General features: G+C 50.1%; 1 protein-coding gene across 2 annotated transcripts in view; it reads right to left on the bottom strand.

The window, feature by feature from the left end:
* Positions 1–1,240: 1,240 nt before the first annotated feature.
* Positions 1,241–17,711, bottom strand: part of LOC141078346 (dynein heavy chain domain-containing protein 1-like) — a 283,431-nt gene continuing 266,960 nt past the window's right edge. For both annotated transcript variants that reach the window (XM_073565083.1, XM_073565084.1), the window contains exons 25-27: positions 9,326–10,658; positions 4,183–4,349; positions 1,241–2,187 (exon numbers count right to left, since the gene is read on the bottom strand). In XM_073565083.1, coding sequence (XP_073421184.1) covers positions 2,003–2,187; positions 4,183–4,349; positions 9,326–10,658 — 1,685 coding nt within the window. In that variant the 3' untranslated portion in view covers positions 1,241–2,002. The remainder of the gene's footprint in view (positions 2,188–4,182; positions 4,350–9,325; positions 10,659–17,711) is intronic.

The raw sequence follows: 17,711 nt of genomic DNA, 5'->3' as shown, positions 1-17,711 counted from the left end.
GAGATACACAATGTATAGAGGTGTATGGAGATACACAATGTATAGAGGTGTATGGAGATACACAATGTATAGAGGTGTATGGAGATATACAATGTATAGAGGTGTATGGAGATATACAATGTATAGAGGTGTATGGAGATATACAATGTATAGAGGTGTATGGAGATACACAATGTATGGAGGTGTATGGAGATACACAATGTATAGAGGTGTATGGAGATACACAATGTATAGAGGTGTATGGAGATACACAATGTATAGAGGTGTATGGAGATACACAATGTATAGAGGTGTATGGAGATACACAATGTATAGAGGTGTATGGAGATACACAATGTATAGAGGTGTATGGAGATACACAATGTATAGAGGTGTATGGAGATATACAATGTATAGAGGTGTATGGAGATACACAATGTATAGAGGTGTATGGAGATATACAATGTATAGAGGTGTATGGAGATATACAATGTATAGAGGTGTATGGAGATACACAATGTATAGAGGTGTATGGAGACACACAATGTATAGAGGAGTATGGAGATACACAATGTATAGAGGTGTATGGAGATACACAATGTATAGAGGTGTATGGAGATACACAATGTGTAGAGGTGTATGGAGATACACAATGTATAGAGGTGTATGGAGATACACAATGTATAGAGGTGTATGGAGATATACAATGTATAGAGGTGTATGGAGATACACAATGTATAGAGGAGTATGGAGATACACAATGTATAGAGGTGTATGGAGATACACAATGTATAGAGGTGTATGGAGATACACAATGTGTAGAGGTGTATGGAGATACACAATGTATAGAGGTGTATGGAGATACACAATGTATAGAGGTGTATGGAGATACACAATGTATAGAGGTGTATGGAGATATACAATGTATAGAGGTGTATGGAGATACACAATGTATAGAGGTGTATGGAGATACACAATGTATAGAGGTGTATGGAGATACACAATGTGTAGAGGTGTATGGAGATACACAATGTATAGAGGTGTATGGAGATACACAATGTATAGAGGTGTATGGAGATACACAATGTATAGAGGTGTATGGAGATATACAATGTATAGAGGTGTATGGAGATACACAATGTATAGAGGTGTATGGAGATACACAATGTATAGAGGTGTATGGAGATACACAATGTGTAGAGGTGTATGGAGATACACAATGTATAGAGGTGTATGGAGATACACAATGTGTAGAGGTGTATGGAGATACACAATGTGTAGAGGTGTATGGAGATATACAATGTATAGAGGTGTATGGAGATACACAATGTATAGAGGTGTATGGAGATACACAATGTATAGAGGTGTATGGAGATACACAATGTATAGAGGTGTATGGAGATATACAATGTATAGAGGTGTATGGAGATACACAATGTATAGAGGTGTATGGAGGAACACAATGTATAGAGGTGTATGGAGATACACAATGTATAGAGGTGTATGGAGATATACAATGTATAGAGGTGTATGGAGATACACAATGTATAGAGGTGTATGGAGATACACAATGTATAGAGGTGTATGGAGATATACAATGTATAGAGGTGTATGGAGATACACAATGTATAGTGGTGTATGGAGATACACAATGTATAGAGGTGTATGGAGATACACAATGTATAGAGGTGTATGGAGATATACAATGTATAGAGGTGTATGGAGATACACAATGTATGGAGGTGTATGGAGATACACAATGTATAGAGGTGTATGGAGATACACAATGTATAGAGGTGTATGGAGATACACAATGTATAGAGGTGTATGGCGGCACACAATGTATGGAGGTGTATGGCGGTGCACAACATACTTTAGAACTTGGTCTCTAGTAACGCCCCTATCACTACAATGGCCGACACAGATTTCACCAGGAGTGTCTCTCCATTTGGGATGCTCCTTCTGCTCAGAGATGTAGGGTTGGTCTAAGTGGTAATTCTCTCTGTGTGTTCCTCTTTCATCCTCACCTCTCCTCCTCCTTGTCTATGGTTTCCTGTAGTTCTGAGGAGATTTTCATATAAATGTGTATGAAGGTGATGAAGGCCTTCGGGGAGGTCAGTGGGAGATGAGGCCACTGCCGATGACAATAATCCTGGGCCAGGAGATGGATGAAGGACATTAGCCTGGAAATGCTGGAGGCTGGAGAACCTGGTAAGAGAACATAGAGATGAAAGTTAGGACATCTGTACACACAATGCAGCACGATGGAGGTTGTCCTGTTGACTGAGGCCGTGGACCCAGGGTGGGATGTTGTCCTGTAGACCCAGGGTGGGCCGCTGTCATCTTGACCCAGTGTGGGCCATTATCCCGTAAACCCAGGGTGACAACGCTTGATACAACCACTAGCTATTACCCACCACAGACTGAGTACTAAATAGAAAATCAGTCACATACTGTACATTGACTTTGTAGATAAGTCCTGATGTGTCCGTGATCTCGGCAACTAATATGGTAATATAAGAAAATCTGAATAAATCAAGGGAGCATCAGCCAAAAAATAAATCAATCAACTTTATTGGAAAAATTCTAAAAACACATAAATAGGAGATACATATCCAGGGAACTGCCTAACAAACATAAGCACTAAACAAATAATAATAAGTAGAAAACAGCAACAATGCAGAGATAGGAAAAATCCCCTAGGAAGAAGCTAAACGCGAAACGCGCGTCGGGGATCTGCACTGCCTTATCAAGGTCATATACCCTTTTCCTATCTCAGCATTGTTGTTGTTTTCTACTTATTATTATTTGTTTAGTGCTTATGTTTGCTGCCCTACTTAGGATATTTGGGGTCGGTACTGCCGTAATAGGGTGGTGATATACACTTTGCTCTGTCTTTGCAATGTTGCACTTTTATTTGCGGCTATCTATTTAGTGCGCACATTTGCTGTTTTACTAGAGGCATTTGCCTGATGTATTAATGTGATGCTTGGTCATGTGCTCCAGTGAGGCTGACACTGTTTCAGGATGTAACCCTTTACTGGCCAGCACCCTATAGGCGACTGTCCCTATATTTATAGCTGAGGTTACATTATCTCCATTTTTTATATAGGAATTACCACACTATTATGTTCATACTGTTCTGGGATGTTAACAATTCATAGATTACCATGCAATATGTGGCTTTCCCCTACATCCTTGTTGGAGCATCATGTACTCTGACACTTTTTGATAGGTCACACTAGCTGTTTACATGTGTATATGTGGTTGTTGGCAATTTCCTGGATATGTATCTCCTTTTTATGTGTACTGTAGGGATGTGACTCGCTCAAGTGCAGCGGGAGACAAATATGCGACAGGTTCTTCCCTAAGTTCATGAGGTTTATTTGCATCATAAACCCACAAGGCAGCACATTACCAAAATAGCCTCTAGCTTAGGCTAAAGAACACAATTGTCCGTGGTTGGAGACTCGGACCGAGAGTCTCAGCACATGCTGGGAGCTGTAGTCCTCCCCATATACACTAATATACCCAGGCCAGGGCAATATCCAGAGCAGCGCTCCATCTGCAGCCGCAGGCACAGGAAGGCTTCTCCTTCCTTAGCACACAGGCCACTCTCTGTAGTGTCCCACCTGGACACATGGAAGTCTGTCCACACTCTGACAGAGTCCCTCTCACACTCCTACTCCTCACATGTGCCAAACACCTCAATTACATAGCCCTGTAACCACACCCACAGGTGATCACATGGCTATGACATCACTAAAGGTTGTATAGACACACACAGGCTTCCCTGACACAGTGTAACAGAAATATCAGCAGTACCTCTGCTGATCAATACACCCTGGAGCCTGCATCCCAAGGCCACCCACCTTGAGACCCATAATGGTCATTTAGGACCCTGCTCCTGTTACCACACTGAATGTGCCTGTACACCCGTCCTGGGACACCCACACAGCGCCCCCTAGCGGACATAGTGGTCACTACACCACAGTACTTAGAATTTTTCCAATAAAGTTGATTGATTTATTTTTTGGCTGATGCCCCCTTGATCTATTCAGATTTTCTTGTGTTTGGGAAGTGCCATTAATCTAGGCCTAGTGTATGAAGCGAATATGGTAATACGTGCAGACATTATCCCCAGTGATCTATCCTGGACACAGATCATGTCTGTTCCCCAGTCCATGAGTGCAGAGTTCTCACCTCGTATCTGGTAACGCTCCAGAACCTTCTCTGAAACCCGCTGGAGAGACGGGAGGCTCCATGGATGATACACATCTTTGAAGGTTAGTCTCTGCACCGGTGGTGGCACGGCTCTGATCTTCTGAAGGAATATCACATGAACATTACTGCGTACCTGAGTATTGTACCTAGAAGACAAGCAGAGATCAGTGGATCTTATGGATTGTATTGGCTGAAACACGAGATGACTCCTGGTAGCACCTCCATCCATATTCATATTCTATGATAGCGGGGTAGTATATCCCATATATTGAGTCTCCTCATCTCTAGTTACTGCCACACATTATGTGCCCCATTATCCCTGTCACTCCCGTCTTCTGCCCCGTGTTGTGTTTCTCATCATCTCTACCTTCTGCCCTATGTTGTGTGCCCCATTACCTCCACCTTCTGCCCCGTGTTGTGTGCCCCGTTACCTCTACCTTCTGCCCTATGTTATGTTCCCCATCATTCCTACCTTCTGCCCTATGTTGTGTGCCCCGTTACCTCCACTTTCTGCCCCGTGTTGTGTGCCCCGTCATTCCTATCTTCTGCCCTATGTTGTGTACCCCTTTACCTCTGTCTTCTGCCCTATGTTATGTTCCCCATCATCCCTACCTTCTGCCCTATGTTGTGTGCCCCGTTACCTCTACCTTCTGCCCTATGTTATGTTCCCCATCATTCCTACCTTCTGCCCTATGTTGTGTGCCCCGTTACCTCCACCTTCTGCCCCGTGTTGTGTGCCCCGTCATTCCTACCTTCTGCCCTATGTTGTGTGCCCCGTTACCTCTGTCTTCTGCCCCATGTTATGTTCCCCATCATTCCTACCTTCTGCCCTATGTTGTGTGCCCCGTTACCTCCACCTTCTGCCCCGTGTTGTGTGCCCCGTCATTCCTACCTTCTGCCCTATGTTGTGTGCCCCGTTACCACTGTCTTCTGCCCCATGTTATGTTCCCCATCATCCCTACCTTCGGCCCTATGTTGTGTGCCCCGTTATCTCCACCTTCTGCCCCGTGTTGTGCTCCCCATCATCCCTACCTTCTGCCTTATGTTGTGTGCCCCATTACCTCCACCTTCTGCCCCGTGTTGTATTCCTCATCATTCCAATCTTCTGCCCTATGTTGTGTGCCCGTGGCTCGTCACTTCCACCTTCTGCCCCGTGTTGTGTGCCCTGTCATTCCTACATTCTGCCCTATGTTGTGTACCCCGTTACCTCTGTCTTCTGCCCCATGTTATGTTCCCCATCATCCCTACCTTCTGCCTTTTGTTGTGTGCCCCGTGTTGTGTGCCCCGTCATTCCTACCTTCTGCCCTATGTTGTGTGCCCCGTTACCTCCACCTTCTGCCCTATGTTATGTGCCCCATTACCTCCACCTTCTGCCCTGTGTTGTACTCCCCATCATTCCAAACTTCTGCCCTATGTTGTGTGCCCGTGCCTCGTCACTTCCACCTTCTGCCCCGTGTTGTGTGCCCTGTCATTCCTACCTTCTGCCCTATGTTGTGTGCCCCGTTACCTCCACCTTCTGCCCCGTGTTGTGTGCCCCGTCATTCCTACCTTCTGCCCTATGTTGTGTACACCGTTACCTCTGTCTTCTGCCCCATGTTATGTTCCCCATCATCCCTACCTTTTGCCCTTTGTTATGTGCCCTATTACCTCCACCTTCTGCCCCATGTTATGTTCCCCATCATCCCTACCTTCTGCCTTATGTTGTGTGCCCCGTTACCTCCACCTTCTACCCCATGTTGTGTGCCCCGTCATTCCTACCTTCTACCCTATGTTGTGTGCCCCGTTACCTCCACCTTCTGCCCTGTGTTGTATTCCCCATCATTCCAATCTTCTGCCCTATGTTGTGTGTCCGTGCCTCGTCACTTCCACCTTCTGCCCCGTGTTGTGTGCCCTGTCATTCCTACCTTCTGCCCTATGTTATGTACCCCATTACCTCTGTCTTCTGCCCCATGTTATGTTCCCCATCATCCCTACTTTCTGCCCTATGTTGTGTGCCCCGTTACCTCTACCTTCTGCCCTATGTTATGTTCCCCATCATTCCTACCTTCTGCCCTATGTTGTGTGCCCCGTTACCTCCACCTTCTGCCCCGTGTTGTGTGCCCCGTCATTCCTACCTTCTGCCCTATGTTGTGTGCCCCGTTACCTCTGTCTTCTGCCCCATGTTATGTTCCCCATCATCCCTACCTTCGGCCCTATGTTGTGTGCCCCGTTATCTCCACCTTCTGCCCCGTGTTGTGTTCCCCATCATCCCTACCTTCTGCCTTATGTTGTGTGCCCCATTACCTCCACCTTCTGCCCCGTGTTGTATTCCTCATCATTCCAATCTTCTGCCCTATGTTGTGTGCCCGTGGCTCGTCACTTCCACCTTCTGCCCCGTGTTGTGTGCCCTGTCATTCCTACATTCTGCCCTATGTTGTGTACCCCGTTACCTCTGTCTTCTGCCCCATGTTATGTTCCCCATCATCCCTACCTTCTGCCTTATGTTGTGTGCCCCGTCATTCCTACCTTCTGCCCTATGTTGTGTGCCCCGTTACCTCCACCTTCTGCCCTATGTTATGTGCCCCATTACCTCCACCTTCTGCCCTGTGTTGTACTCCCCATCATTCCAAACTTCTGCCCTATGTTGTGTGCCCGTGCCTCGTCACTTCCACCTTCTGCCCCGTGTTGTGTGCCCTGTCATTCCTACCTTCTGCCCTATGTTGTGTGCCCCGTTACCTCCACCTTCTGCCCCGTGTTGTGTGCCCCGTCATTCCTACCTTCTGCCCTATGTTGTGTACACCGTTACCTCTGTCTTCTGCCCCATGTTATGTTCCCCATCATCCCTACCTTTTGCCCTTTGTTATGTGCCCTATTACCTCCACCTTCTGCCCCATGTTATGTTCCCCATCATCCCTACCTTCTGCCTTATGTTGTGTGCCCCGTTACCTCCACCTTCTACCCCGTGTTGTGTGCCCCGTTATTCCTACCTTCTACCCTATGTTGTGTGCCCCGTTACCTCCACCTTCTGCCTGTGTTGTATTCCCCATCATTCCAATCTTCTGCCCTATGTTGTGTGTCCGTGCCTCGTCACTTCCACCTTCTGCCCCGTGTTGTGTGCCCTGTCATTCCTACCTTCTGCCCTATGTTATGTACCCCATTACCTCTGTCTTCTGCCCCATGTTATGTTCCCCATCATCCCTACTTTCTGCCCTATGTTGTGTGCCCCATTACCTCCACCTTCTTCCCCGTGTTGTGTTCCCCATCATTCCTACATCTGCCCTATGTTGTGTGCCCCATTAACCCCACCTTCTGCCCCGTGTTGTGTTTCCCATCATTCCTATCTTCTGCCCTATGTTGTGTGCACCATTACCTCCACCTTCTGCCCCATGTTGTGTTCCCCATCATTCCTACATCTGCCCTATGTTGTGTGCCCCATTAACCCCACCTTCTGCCCCGTGTTGTGTTCCCCATCATTCCTACCTTCTGCCCTATGTTGTGTACCCCGTTACCTCTGTCTTCTGCCCCATGTTATGTTCCCCATCATCCCTACCTTTTGACCTATGTTGTGTGCCCCGTTACCTCCACCTTCTGCCCCGTGTTGTGTTCCCCATCATTCCTACCTTCTGCCCAATGTTGTGGGCCCCATTAACCCCATCTTCTGCCCCATGTTGTGTTTCCCATCATTCCTACCTTCTGCCCTATGTTGTGTGCCCCGTTACCTCCACCTTCTGCCCCGTGTTGTGTTCCCTATCATTTCTACATCTGCCCTATGTTGTGTGCCCCATTAACCCCACCTTCTGCCCCGTGTTGTGTTCTCCATCATTCCTACCTTCTGCCCAATGTTGTGTGCCCCGTTACCTCCGTCTTCTGCCCCGAGTTGTGTTCCCCATCATTCCTACCTTCTGCCCTATGTTGTGTGCCCCGTTACCTCCACCTTCTGCCCCGTGTTGTGTTCCCCATCATTCCTACATCTGCCCTATGTTGAAAGCAAGAACCCCTTAAACATGATATGGCGTAATGGGGAAGGGGAACACCCAACCACCAACGCCAATGTGCATAAGCTCAGGAAATCGAATGAAAACTAGGAGAAAACACAGAGCATGCAATAAAAAATAGTCAAATTTTATTACAGTAAAATACTACAGATAACATATATATAACGATGTGCTAATGAGAACAAAAGCAGACAGTATCCACCCAAAGTACGAAACGCGCGTCGGGGGTGGTACAGCCAGGTCACCCCTATCCTCCCAGCCTCGGTAAGTGCCACTGAGGTCTCTTTTCTCCATACTCCATCGCTGCTCATTTCGGCAGTTTATTCCATTATACTGACGCCCTTCATTATTGTCAACCTCATGATGTTTACATTCAGGTCACTATGCCTGGGCGTTTCTTTTACCTTGCATTGGTGTTTATGGACTTTCTCAGAGACATGGTCTGGGGCTATGTCTTCCATCTACATGGAGGTTTAGGGTACTTTGGGTGGATACTGTCTGCTTTTGTTCTCATTAGCACATCGTTATATATATGTTATCTGTAGTACTTTACTCTAATAAACTTTGACTATTTTTTATTGCATGCTCTGTGATTTCTCCTGGTTTTCATCTGCCTTATGTTGTGTGCCCCATTAACCCCACCTTCTTCCCCGTGTTGTGTTCCCCATGCGTTACCTTATTCTTCTCCCTCGTGTTGTGTACCCCATCATTCCTACCTTCTGCCCAATGTTGTGAGCCCCGTTACCTTAGTCTTCTCTCTCGTGTTGTGTTCCCCATCATTCCCACCTTCTGCCCAATGTTGTGGGCCCTGTTAACCCCACCTTCTGTCCCGTGTTGTGTTCCCCATCATTCCTACCTTCTGGCCAATGTTGTGAGCCCCGTTACCTTAGCCTTCTCCGTCGTGTTCTGTACCCCATCATTCCTACCTTCTGCCCTATGTTGTGAGCCCCGTTACCTTAGTCTTCTCCCTCGAGTTGTGTTCCCCATCATTCCTACCTTCTGCCCTATGTTGTGGGCCCCGTTACCTTAGACTTCTCCCTCGTGTTGTGTACCCAGTCACCCTTCTTGCCGAGTGTTGTGTGATGGGTTGACCTTATTTCGTTGTCACACATAGTAGCTTACTGCTGGATTGCTCCCCATCTTCTCACCTCTCCCTCAGGGACTTATTGCTGGCATTCTTATTACTACTCTTGACATTCACGTGTAGCATGTCCTGCAGGATGGTCTCTTCCTGTTCTGTGCTGTATAGTCCTGGAAACGTTCCTTCTCGTATTAGAGCTTCCAGCTCCTTCCGAGCACTTTGAGAAGTTCCTTCTCCTGCCAGAATGGCTGCAGAAGATCCATGCACACCAGCTCTCCGGCAGGCCTCCCGGATCACACTGTGACGTTCTTCAGTGGTCTCCTTGCCACTGAGCTCCAGCAGGGCACACTGGGTGAGTTGGGCAGCTAGTCGTGTCAGACTTCTCCTCCCACTTCCAGGGTGCTTGGACAAGAGTAAAATGTGCCCCCTGGGAATTCGAAGAACACGAGTCAGGTGGGCAAGATGGTGGCAATCCTCAGGACTTAGTGTCAGTTGATGATCGGTCTGCATGCTGCTTAAAGCATCACTCGGTCTCTCTCTATAGGAGTCAGATCTCAATTTAAGTCCATGGCTGTAGTCATGGAAGAAGCTGAGGTCCTGCAGATCGCCATCACTCCCCAGCAGCTCCAGGGGAAGGAGCCATTTGCTGGGTGACTTGCTTATAGCACAGGAATTAATGTCTGGTTGTGATCGCATATCTTCCTGGATGATCGGATCTGCCTCCATGATTGTAGACTTTGGCTGAAGTTGACTCTTTGTATCTTCATTGCTGGATACTGGATCTATCATCCCGGTAACATCTGCTGCACTATCCGAGGTGTGCCATCTGCTGAATGTTCTCATGACACAACCTCGTAAGAGATCCCTGAATATACTCTTCTCCTCATAAGTCTCAAGATCATCTCCAAATGTGCGCAAAGCTTCATGCATCCAAAGCCGCACAATGCCACATCGTGTGAGGTCTGCCGCTGAGATACTGGTATGGTGAATTGTGGGAACATTGGGCCCAGGGGATGGGCACAGAAAGGTCATGCTCTGGAGCAATCTGTGCAGGTGGTGAAGGGAAAAGCAGTATTTGGATGGAAAAGCTTTGCTGACTTGGTGGTAAAGACAAACGGAAGTGGCAGCCAAAGATTCACTGAACTGTTTCGGCTGCTGGAAAGATACCGACTTTTTCATCCAAACCATAAAGCGCAAACTGAAGAGACTGAGAAAAACTTCTGCACCGGAGGGGGACATCGCAAGCACACAAAACAGACGACTAAGTCTTGGGCACAGCGATTCATAACCATCTTCAGGAGGCGAAGCGGTGGCCAAGAAGCTGCACTGTGGGCCAGAAACACCGTCTGACACAATCTGACGAACGACCTCCAGTGTCGGCTGTGTCCCGCTCCTGGGGTCTGTGAAGACACAGAAGTTCTTACATAGAAGATGATGGTGAGTGCCAATCTATAGAGTAGAGGACAACAGCAATCTCAAATCTACAGAAGAGGACGGTAAGTGTCAATCTACAGAAGATGATGATGGCAAGTGCCAATCGACAGAGAAGGACGGCAAGTGCCAATATACAGAAGAGGATGGCAGCAAGTGCCAATCTACAGAAGAGGAGGACGGCAAGAGTCAATCTACAGAAGAGGACGGTAAGTGCCAATCTACAGAAGAGGATGATGGCAAATGACAATCTACAGAGGAGGATGGCAAGAGCCAATCGACAGAGGAGGGCGATGGTAAGAGCCAATCTACAGAGGAGGACAACAGCAAGAGTCAATCTACAAAAGAGGACGGTAAGTGCCAATCTACAGAAGAGGATGATGGCAAGTGCCAATCTACAGAGGAGGATGATGGCAAGAGCCAATCGACAGAGGAGGACAACAGCGAGAGTCAATCTACAGAAGAGGATGGCAAGAGCCAATCGACAGAGGAGGACAACAGCAAGTGCCAATCTACAGAAGAGGACGATGGCAAGTGCCAATCGACAGAGGAGGATGGCAAGAGCCAATCTACAGAAGAGGAGGGCGATGGCAAGAGCCAATCGACAGAGGAGGGCGATGGCAAGAGCCAATCGACAGAAGAGGAGGGCGATGGCAAGAGCCAATCTACAGAAGAGGATGATGGCAAATGACAATCTACAGAGGAGGACGATGGCAAGTGCCAATCTACAGAAGAGGACGGCAAGATCTGTGGAGACATAATACTGTGCATATGGGGACGTGTGGGAACACAATGAGGTCCAAGGGGGACGTGTCGAGATAAAATATTGTGCAAAAGGGCCGTGTGGGGACATAAAACTGCGCAAGGGGAACGCATACAGATATAATACTATGTAAGGGGTTGGGTGAGGACATGATACTGTACAAGTGGGCCGTTTGGGGACATAATACCGTGCAATGAGCAGTGTATAGACATAATACTGTGAGGGGCTGGGTGGAGACATGATACTGTACGAGGAGCCGTGTGGGGACATACTACTGTTTGAAGGCCGCTTGGGGATCGTATAATATGTATGGGGACTTTAGGGGCATCATACTGTATTGGGAGCTGGTGATCTAAGTGCTGAATAACAGGAGCAGATGATATATAAACTTTATAAGAAGCAGCACATTATCCGCTGCTGACACCATGATACAGGTAAGAATTTAGGGTACAAGAAGTCCTGTGGTAATGTGTATTAATGCGAATCAATATTAAGTGCATGCATATCCCACATATCAGCCTGCACGCTTATGCCACCTCTCAGGCTGCACGCTTATCCCACCTATCAGCCTGTATGCTTCTCCCACCTCTCAGGCTGCACGCTTATCCCACCTCTCAGCCTGCACGCTTATCCCACCTCTCAGGCTGCACGCTTATCCCACCTCTCAGCCTGCACGCTTATCCCACCTCTCAGCCTGTATGCTTATCCCACCTCTCAGGATGCACGCTTATCCCACCTCTCAGCCTGCACGCTTATCCCACCTCTCAGGCTGCACGCTTATCCCACCTCTCAGGCTGCACGCTTATCCCACCTCTCAGCCTGCACGCTTATCCCACCTCTCAGGCTGCACGCTTATCCCATCTATCAGCTTGCACGCTTATCCCACCTCTCAGGCTGCACGCTTATCCCATCTATCAGCTTGCACGCTTATCCCACCTCTCAGGCTGCACGCTTATCCCACCTATCAGCCTGTATGCTTATCCCACCTCTCAGGCTGCATAATTATACCACCTATCAGCTTGCATGCTTCTCCCACCTCTCAGCTTGAACACTTATCCCACCTCTCTGTTAAGGGCTGGTGGAACGCACCCAATAATAAAGATGGTAATAGGATTTGAGGTGCGTTTGCAGCCCGGGGTCCACCGCGCAGATGTGATAACCTGCAGCTAAGCAATGAGGAGAGATGTAAAGTATGAGAAAGCCGGACACCGGCGGGTAACCAATGACCCGGTGCTTGCAGAGGCGGACTCTGTTACTCCACGGAGTCCACACCAGCCGGCGTGTAGGCGAGACCTGTTAACGTCACAGGACACTGCTATACGTAGCACCGCTCAGAGCGAATGCAATGTCTGCCCTGGTGATGACCACCAACCAGCCTAGGAACTGTGCTGGTAAGCGCGCGCAACAGAGCACGGCGCTGCTCTGGTAGACACTGCAGTAGCAGCGGTACGTAAGGCCTGTACTGGCCGACGCCTCTAGGTGCTAGAGAACGGTGAGACTAGACTGCGGCGCTAAGTAGTACTAGGACTATGGTGCTACTCTGATCCCTAAACCCTAACTCATACGTATCAGAGGAGGGGGAATCTGAATGAGTCAGTCACCAGTCTCATACATCCGTCATCTCACACACACTAAGAAATATAGCATCAGAGTCTATCATAGCGCATGGCGGGGCGGCCATGCAAACCTTTTATAGCCGCGTTCTTCCGGGACCCCCCTGATGGTCCAATCCGAGCTGGAGAAGGACCTGAACATGTGACCTCCGATCTCCAATGAGACATCATCCCACAGGCATGCTCAATGGACCAAAAGGAGGACTTACTCCCTGGAGTCGCTCGCTGTTGGCCAGCATGCGCTGCTATAGCTGGACCAGAGGTGGCAGCAGCAACCAAACCTACAATGCTGTTGTGAGCAGAGCGCTGGGATCGATGAGTCTGCTGAGCAGGCTCCACAGCGGCCGGAGAGGAATGGGAGACTGCTGAATGCAAAGCTCAGGATTCCTGCTGTGCAGCATCAGGAACCTGATGCCTAACACTCTCAAATTGCACGCTTCTCCCACCTCTCAGGCTGCATGCTTCTCCCACCTCTCAGCCTGAACGCTTATCCCACCTCTCAGCCTGAATGCTTATCCCACCTCTCAGGCTGCATGCTTCTCACACCTCTCAGCCTGAACGCTTATCCCACCTCTCAGCCTGAATGCTTATCCCACCTCTCAGCCTGCACGCTTCTCCCACCTCTCAGGCTGCATGCTTCTCCCACCTCTCAGCCTGAACGCTTATCCCACCTCTCAGCCTGAACGCTTATCCCACCTCTCAGGCTGCATGCTTCTCCCACCTCTCAGCCTGAACGCTTATCCCACCTCTCAGGCTGCATGCTTCTCCCACCTCTCAGCCTGAATGCTTATCTCAGCCTGAATGCTTATCCCACCTCTCAGCCTGCACGCCTCTCCCACCTCTCAGGCTGCATGCTTATCTCAACCTGAATGCTTATCCCACCTCTCAGCCTGCACGCTTCTCCCACCTCTCAGCCTGAACGCTTATCCCACCTCTCAGCCTGCATGCTTCTCCCACCTCTCAGCCTGAACGCTTCTCCCACCTCTCAGCCTGAACGCTTATCCCACCTCTCAGGCTGCATGCTTCTCCCACCTCTCAGCCTGAACGCTTATCCCACCTCTCAGCCTGCATGCTTCTCCCACCTCTCAGGCTGCATGCTTCTCCCACCTCTCAGCCTGAACGCTTATCCCACCTCTCAGCCTGAACGCTTATCCCACCTCTCAGCCTGAATGCTTATCTCACCTCTCAGCCTGAATGCTTATCTCACCTCTCAGCCTGCATGCTTCTCCCACCTCTCAGGCTGCATGCTTATCCCACCTCTCAGCCTGAATGCTTATCCCACCTCTCAGCCTGCACGCTTCTCCCACCTCTCAGCCTGAATGCTTATCCCACCTCTCAGGCTGCATGCTTCTCACACCTCTCAGCCTGAACGCTTATCCCACCTCTCAGCCTGAATGCTTATCCCACCTCTCAGCCTGCACGCTTCTCCCACCTCTCAGGCTGCATGCTTCTCCCACCTCTCAGCCTGAACGCTTATCCCACCTCTCAGCCTGAATGCTTATCCCACCTCTCAGGCTGCATGCTTCTCCCACCTCTCAGCCTGAACGCTTATCCCACCTCTCAGCCTGAATGCTTATCCCACCTCTCAGCCTGAATGCTTATCCCACCTCTCAGGCTGCATGCTTCTCCCACCTCTCAGCCTGAATGCTTATCTCAGCCTGAATGCTTATCCCACCTCTCAGCCTGCACGCTTCTCCCACCTCTCAGGCTGCATGCTTATCTCAACCTGAATGCTTATCCCACCTCTCAGCCTGCACGCTTCTCCCACCTCTCAGGCTGCATGCTTCTCCCACCTCTCAGCCTGAACGCTTATCCCACCTCTCAGCCTGCATGCTTCTCCCACCTCTCAGCCTGAATGCTTCTCCCACCTCTCAGGCTGCATGCTTCTCCCACCTCTCAGCCTGAACGCTTATCCCACCTCTCAGGCTGCATGCTTCTCCCACCTCTCAGCCTGAACGCTTATCCCACCTCTCAGCCTGCATGCTTCTCCCACCTCTCAGCCTGAACGCTTATCCCACCTCTCAGCCTGAACGCTTATCCCACCTCTCAGCCTGAATGCTTATCTCACCTCTCAGCCTGCATGCTTCTCCCACCTCTCAGGCTGCATGCTTATCCCACCTCTCAGCCTGAATGCTTATCCCACCTCTCAGCCTGCACGCTTCTCCCACCTCTCAGGCTGCATGCTTCTCCCACCTCTCAGCCTGAACGCTTATCCCACCTCTCAGCCTGAATGCTTATCCCACCTCTCAGGCTGCATGCTTCTCCCACCTCTCAGCCTGAACGCTTATCCCACCTCTCAGCCTGAACGCTTATCCCACCTCTCAGCCTGAATGCTTATCCCACCTCTCAGCCTGAATGCTTATCCCACCTCTCAGGCTGCATGCTTCTCCCACCTCTCAGCCTGAATGCTTATCTCAGCCTGAATGCTTATCCCACCTCTCAGCCTGCACGCTTCTCCCACCTCTCAGGCTGCATGCTTATCTCAACCTGAATGCTTATCCCACCTCTCAGCCTGCACGCTTCTCCCACCTCTCAGGCTGCATGCTTCTCCCACCTCTCAGCCTGAACGCTTATCCCACCTCTCAGCCTGCATGCTTCTCCCACCTCTCAGCCTGAATGCTTCTCCCACCTCTCAGGCTGCATGCTTCTCCCACCTCTCAGCCTGAACGCTTATCCCACCTCTCAGGCTGCATGCTTCTCCCACCTCTCAGCCTGAACGCTTATCCCACCTCTCAGCCTGCATGCTTCTCCCACCTCTCAGCCTGAACGCTTATCCCACCTCTCAGCCTGAACGCTTATCCCACCTCTCAGCCTGAATGCTTATCTCACCTCTCAGGCTGCATGCTTCTCCCACCTCTCAGGCTGCATGCTTCTCCCACCTCTCAGCCTGAATGCTTATCCCACCTCTCAGCCTGCACGCTTCTCCCACCTCTCAGGCTGCACGCTTCTCCCACCTCTCAGCCTGAACGCTTATCCCACCTCTCAGCCTGAATGCTTATCCCACCTCTCAGGCTGCATGCTTCTCCCACCTCTCAGCCTGAACGCTTATCCCACCTCTCAGCCTGAACGCTTATCCCACCTCTCAGCCTGAATGCTTATCCCACCTCTCAGCCTGAATGCTTATCCCACCTCTCAGGCTGCATGCTTCTCCCACCTCTCAGCCTGAATGCTTATCTCAGCCTGAATGCTTATCCCACCTCTCAGCCTGCACGCTTCTCCCACCTCTCAGGCTGCATGCTTATCTCAACCTGAATGCTTATCCCACCTCTCAGCCTGCACGCTTCTCCCACCTCTCAGGCTGCATGCTTCTCCCACCTCTCAGCCTGAACGCTTATCCCACCTCTCAGCCTGCATGCTTCTCCCACCTCTCAGCCTGAATGCTTCTCCCACCTCTCAGGCTGCATGCTTCTCCCACCTCTCAGCCTGAACGCTTATCCCACCTCTCAGGCTGCATGCTTCTCCCACCTCTCAGCCTGAACGCTTATCCCACCTCTCAGCCTGCATGCTTCTCCCACCTCTCAGGCTGCATGCTTCTCCCACCTCTCAGCCTGAACGCTTATCCCACCTCTCAGCCTGAACGCTTATCCCACCTCTCAGCCTGAATGCTTATCTCACCTCTCAGCCTGAATGCTTATCTCACCTCTCAGCCTGCATGCTTCTCCCACCTCTCAGGCTGCATGCTTATCCCACCTCTCAGCCTGAATGCTTATCCCACCTCTCAGCCTGCACGCTTCTCCCACCTCTCAGCCTGAATGCTTATCCCACCTCTCAGGCTGCATGCTTCTCACACCTCTCAGCCTGAACGCTTATCCCACCTCTCAGCCTGAATGCTTATCCCACCTCTCAGCCTGCACGCTTCTCCCACCTCTCAGGCTGCATGCTTCTCCCACCTCTCAGCCTGAACGCTTATCCCACCTCTCAGCCTGAATGCTTATCCCACCTCTCAGGCTGCATGCTTCTCCCACCTCTCAGCCTGAACGCTTATCCCACCTCTCAGCCTGAATGCTTATCCCACCTCTCAGGCTGCATGCTTCTCCCACCTCTCAGCCTGAATGCTTATCTCAGCCTGAATGCTTATCCCACCTCTCAGCCTGCACGCTTCTCCCACCTCTCAGGCTGCATGCTTATCTCAACCTGAATGCTTATCCCACCTCTCAGCCTGCACGCTTCTCCCACCTCTCAGGCTGCATGCTTCTCCCACCTCTCAGCCTGAACGCTTATCCCACCTCTCAGCCTGCATGCTTCTCCCACCTCTCAGCCTGAATGCTTCTCCCACCTCTCAGGCTGCATGCTTCTCCCACCTCTCAGCCTGCACGCTTCTCCCACCTCTCAGGCTGCATGCTTCTCCCACCTCTCAGCCTGAACGCTTATCCCACCTCTCAGCCTGCATGCTTCTCCCACCTCTCAGGCTGCATGCTTCTCCCACCTCTCAGCCTGAACGCTTATCCCACCTCTCAGCCTGAACGCTTATCCCACCTCTCAGCCTGAATGCTTATCTCACCTCTCAGCCTGAATGCTTATCTCACCTCTCAGCCTGCATGCTTCTCCCACCTCTCAGGCTGCATGCTTATCCCACCTCTCAGCCTGAATGCTTATCCCACCTCTCAGCCTGCACGCTTCTCCCACCTCTCAGCCTGAATGCTTAT

The sequence above is a fragment of the Dendrobates tinctorius genome, unplaced genomic scaffold (assembly GCF_039654945.1).
Source record: "Dendrobates tinctorius isolate UK_male_01 unplaced genomic scaffold, ASM3965494v1 ptg000537l, whole genome shotgun sequence".
NCBI classification, from domain to species: domain Eukaryota; kingdom Metazoa; phylum Chordata; class Amphibia; order Anura; family Dendrobatidae; genus Dendrobates; species Dendrobates tinctorius.
This window is presented reverse-complemented; position numbering and strand designations above follow the sequence as displayed.